At 52.4% G+C, this 5307-nt stretch overlaps 1 protein-coding gene across 1 annotated transcript; it reads right to left on the reverse strand.

The window, feature by feature from the left end:
* Positions 1 to 1353: 1353 nt before the first annotated feature.
* Positions 1354 to 3850, reverse strand: LOC100283065 (thaumatin-like protein 1). Its single transcript, NM_001155967.2, has 3 exons — positions 3517 to 3850; positions 2730 to 3426; positions 1354 to 2025 (listed from the first exon to the last, which is right to left on the reverse strand). Exons 1-3 carry the CDS (start codon positions 3578 to 3580, stop codon positions 1779 to 1781), a joined length of 1008 nt encoding a protein of 335 aa, NP_001149439.1. The 5' UTR covers positions 3581 to 3850; the 3' UTR covers positions 1354 to 1778.
* Positions 3851 to 5307: the final 1457 nt, after the last annotated feature.

Consider the following 5307-nt stretch of genomic DNA (forward strand, 5'->3'; position numbering starts at 1 on the left):
TACTTGTTGTTATCATATCCACGTGTACTGCCCCACGGTCGAGTATATAAGGCCTAGGGGGCACCCCTTCAGAACGATCGACCCTATCTTACTTAGCCACCCACATCAACTCTCTGTGTCTTCAATCCAGAGAGTCCTCTTGTAACCACGCTCACCAAACATACTCACCAGGACGTAGGGTGTTACGCATCTCTAAGCGACCCGAACCTGTAAATCTTGTCCACTGTCCCTCGTGCGATCGGCACGAACCATTTTGCTACAGTCGTCGATACCGTCCTACTCCTAGAAACACCTTGAGGGGCAACCCCGGGTGTGCGGTCGGACCCAAAACACCGACAGTGGGTACGGGTACGGGTTTGATTCTCAACCCGACGGGTTTTTTCTCGTGGGTATGAAAATGTTGTACCCGTGCCCGCATACCCGCGTGTGTATCTGTGTAGACTGTAGAGCACATACATCTCAATTTAGTGCCACCCCGAAAGCTTTGAGCGAGCGGAGTCAATCAAATGATATAAAAGAAGACTACATGCGCCAGAGAGCTCATAGAACTTTGGCTAAGATCGGTACATGTTTTTATCAGTTTAATAAATATTTATTATTACGTGCTATCAGTTTAATAAATATTTATTATATGACTGTGCCCGCGGGTGTACCCGCGGGTAGCGGGTTTGGGTAACATACGCTACCCGTCACGAGTAGCAGGTGCGGGTACGGATTTAACATTAATCTCGCGGGTACGGGTTTATAATCTCTGTACCCGCAGGTTTTAAACCCGTTGCCATCCCTAAGTCCGGTAGCAGCGCAAGCGTACTCCGTACTAACTGCCAAACTGCAGGTGAGTTGTTCTCTCGGCAAGAAAGCAAGACAAGCTCAGTGCATGGTCGAGTGATCGAGAGAATGTGGATGAATCTATAAGCAAGCTCTGATATGTATGGTCCCTAGGGACCCTACCGTGCTCGATCAGTCACAGATCGCATCAACCAACCTTACGAATTAAAAACATGACATTACGTTTACACTAAGGCCTTGTTCGTTTACGTCGGATTGCACCAGGAATCGTTCCAGCTAATCAAAGTTTATATAATTTAGAGAACTAATTCGGCTTGAAATCGTTCCGATCCATCAATCCGGTACAAACGAACAAGACCTAATTGGAATGCGATCCTAGGGTGATACGATACGACGCAGCTCAGAAATGGTTATAGGGATTATAGGGAGGCATGAACGCCTGGCGGCACCGATCCTTCCTTCCTTTGGCTTCACTCAAAACTCAAAAGCAGTGGACCAGATCAGCGGGCATCATCTCAATTCTCATCACCGCGCCCATGTCCTCCCCACCACGCTATATACGTAGACACGTACGTAGTATTTGATTGATCCGCAAGCACAGATCAGATGGCATGGCATGGCACATCTCCTCCCATGTGCCGAGGGACAGCGCCATCAGAGCTGCACTGCACTGTACACTACTTTAAAGCGGCAGCGGTACTATACACCATCAGCACTAATAGTATTTGTGTCTAGTCCATGCTGCAGCCACCTCATCCATGAGTAGGCCACTTAAACTTTTTTTCCTTCAGCTGCTGACTGGGGATGGGGGTGCGCGCATTCGGCTAGCCGTCAAAATCATCCGCCGCACTGCACGCCTGCACCGTGACTAGGAGATGATTCATCAAACGTAGCAGGAGCGCGCGCGTTCGGTAGGCTGTCCGAGATCAAAAGCTTTCGCCTCACACGCCCGTGACGCGGTCGGTTGCCTGGGTTTCCCGCTGGTGGTGCTATAGCAGCACAAGCAGGAGCAGGCCGACGAGCAGGAGCGGCGCGAGGGGCAAGGCCCGGAGCGCCGGCGCGGACGACGCGTCGCCCGTGGCGAGGCTGGCGAGCCAGGAGTTGTCGCCCAGCATCACGCCCTGCCCCTCCGGGCCGCCGCCTGCCGACCGCGGCGTCGCCCCCGGCAGCGTCGGCGTCGGGCCTGTCGGTGCCGCCGTCGTTGTTGCCGCTCCAGGGCCACTCGACGATTTCACGCTGCACGTTCCGTCGGGGAAATAAGAATAATAATAAGAGGGGCGGACCAGCAATTAATTAGTGAAAAAGAAGAAACGCCCGGTCCCGTGAATCTATAATGAAAGCAAAGCCATCCTTAATTGTTTGCCTTTTCCCCCCTTCCCGCGTTCATTGTTTACTGCTACCGACGTGGTGACGTGGCTGAGTACTTGATCCAGGCCAATCACCTTGCAACCTTCCAAACCTCTCGCCACCACTGTCCCATTCTTGTACCCCATTTCATCAGAGTTTTATTACATGAACATGGCAATTGGCAATTTGGCATACCTGCACTCGTTTTCTATGCATGCATTTAATATATACACAGATAAGGTGACATGGCGCGCTCAGTGACCAGTGTTCACTCGCTCGCTCGCTCTTGATCATGCACCAACCGCTACCGGTAACGATTGCTAGGTGCCGTGCGAGTGTACCGGGCCATGGATCATGGTGTGCCGTGGCCAGTTCATTTGCCCCGGCCGGCCGGCCAAACTCTGCTTGCAAGTCTCGCGAGCTTTTTATGACTAACCACGTTCTAATCATTAATCAAGACGGCACGCCAAAGCAACCGTAAAATAAAATGAACCGGGCATGGCTGGGCAAAAAAAAAAAAAAAGTCAACTACTACGAGGGTGGGTCATGGGTGGGTGATGAGCTCCAACTGAGTGAGATGAAGATGTCGGTACCTTGGGGTGGCGACGGGGCAGAAGGTGATGGTGTAGTCGCGGCCGCCGGCGCAGGTGAAGGTGCTGGTGGGGTCGTCGTATGCGTAGCTGTACGAGTTGGGGCAGGCGGACTTGAAGAGCTGCGAGTAGGCGGTGGGGCGGCAGGTGTTGGGGTTGGCGTAGGCGCCGCTGCAGCAGTACTCGGGCCTGCCGAAGGCGTCGCAGGCGCTGCGGCACCCGGCGCCGCCCTCGGCGCGCAGCTCCGCGGGGCACCGCTCGTTGAGGTCCGCCGTGCACCCGGCCGCGGCGCACGTCGTGGCACTGGCGCCGGTGGCGGCGCCGCCCGCGGGCTCCACCAGGATCGGCAGGTTGTAGCCGTCCACCAGGCTCACGTCGTAGAAGTCGTTGCCGCCCGCGGAGGCCAGCGTGAACTCGGCCAGCGTCGCAGGCGTCGCCGCGTTCTGCCCGTTGCACTCCAGGGACCCGGACCCGCAGTCGCCCGTCGCGCACACCACCTTGCCGCTGCCGTCCTGCCCGCAGCCGGTGCGGGCCCAGACGCGGCCGGACCACCCCGACGGCGCCGGGACCGCGCGCGACGTGCCCGGCGGCAGCACGAAGCCCGTCGTGTCCAGCCTCGAGCTTCCGGCGTTGGACTGGATGCCCGGCCACACCGTCCCCGTGCACCGGTTCACGAACGTGAATGTCGCGGCTCTGCCTTCTGCAAAGCAGGAACCAGAGACGACGTCAGTTCACCATGCCTTACAAGAACTGAATTCTCAGTAGTCTTCAAAACGACCGGATTGTTTACCTCTGACTCTGAGAAACGTAGAGATCAGAACAAGGACCACGAAGCGAACTCTTGCAGTTCCCATGGCCTCGAAGCAAGCAATAATGCAGCTCTACGTGGTGATTGGCAATGGCAACTGCCAATTGGCACGAGCAAGAAGCAAAGAGAAGGGGCTGTATATAATGTCAGCACAGTACAGGTACAGGCTAGTTTTAGTACAGTGGTTACAGAGGAGCAGGATATGCGAGGGAGGTAGAGAAGGAGACGACTGCTGGCTGCTGGGCTGGGAGAGACGGAAGAGCGACCACCACGCATACAAAAATCAGGATTAGAGGAGAGCTACAGAACGGGGGGTGGGAATCCGAGAGCACTCCTGCAGCTAGACTTATAGCGCAAGTGAGGCAGTTTACTAAAAGCTCGCTTTCCGCCCCGGTATAATCATGCTCATGCTCTCTTCAGACGGCCTGATTGAATCCTTTTCTTTTCCCCACCAATATGCGGTATAGCGCGTAGCTCTGCTCTGCAGTTTCCAGGGTGATGGAAGGGGAGACATGGGGGTGCGTCAGTATCTTATTCGAGATGAGATTGTGGAGCGGCGATAGGCATAGCTGAACCAACGTCTCTGTGTGCGTGTGTGGGGATAACATAAGGAATTCGAGCGTGTTTTTGCCAATGATCAGTGTGGGCAAAAGGCGGGAAAGCTTAAAAGCCTGTTTGGTTCGTGACTAATTGTGCCACACTTTACCCCTAAGGTTAGTCGTTTGAATTGAAGAACTAACCTTAGACAGAAAAGTTAGATAAAGTGTGGCAAGTTAGTTAGCGAACCAAACATGCCCTAAATCTTTCCGCAGGACCTTCTGCATTGCATGTGCTGACGATGGAAGGAAAAAAAACGGTGGTTGGTCTGTCTAATTTCTGAAACGAGTACTAAAGCTGCTGACACACACTGAGACTGAGATGGAAGCTGATGATGATGAGCCGAGGTGGCAAGCTAGTGCTGACAAAGTGACAAGCAGCTTCAGCTGGCCAACGTAAATTCACTCTTCCTGAAAAAAAAAGATTTCATTGCGCTATCCATCCCCGATGATGAACGTATGCGGTCCGAATTGTTTCTTGGCGGGGGAAAACCTATCTATCCAAGGAAGGAAATGGGAAAAAACAAAAAAAAAACAAAAAGAGGAGCAGGATTCAGCAATCAGCAGCGCCAAGAGAAATAGGAAAGGGAAATGGATGGCTCGCTGTTCAGCGTGCAATGAGACCACACGGCCCACGCTTCTCGGAATAAAAAAGGGATACGAGGAAGCTCCACACGAGCTAGCGTCACAGTAAAAACGACGGCACGAAAGAAGGAAGAGGACGACGGCTTTGGCGCATATGCAAAGCTTTTTGTAACAGAGTTTCAGGTTACAAATATGCCGTCAGTTACTGCTCTCAGCACCTTCTCGCAGTATAGCAAAGCGTTTCTACGATCACATTTTCAACTTTCTCATATGTTACCACATTCTGTGTCATCGATGGGTGGATTTACGTAGCAAGATGTGTCATATACTCTCTCTCCCTCCGTTATTTTTGGTTTGTCGCATTTTAGTTTAAAAATAAACTAGCGAGCGACAAATATTCTAGAAAGAAGATAGTATTAATTTGGTGATGCGGAACGCAACATCTTTACTTCACGCAAGTAGGTCTATTAGGTTGTCTCCAGCAACGTCCTCTATATTCATCCTCTATATCTGTCCTTTACAGTCTTCTCTAAAAAAATTCATTCTCTATATCTCATTTCTCTCCAACAACGTCCTCTTAATCACGTCCTTT

Source organism: Zea mays, chromosome 1 (assembly GCF_902167145.1).
Source record: "Zea mays cultivar B73 chromosome 1, Zm-B73-REFERENCE-NAM-5.0, whole genome shotgun sequence".
NCBI classification, from domain to species: domain Eukaryota; kingdom Viridiplantae; phylum Streptophyta; class Magnoliopsida; order Poales; family Poaceae; genus Zea; species Zea mays.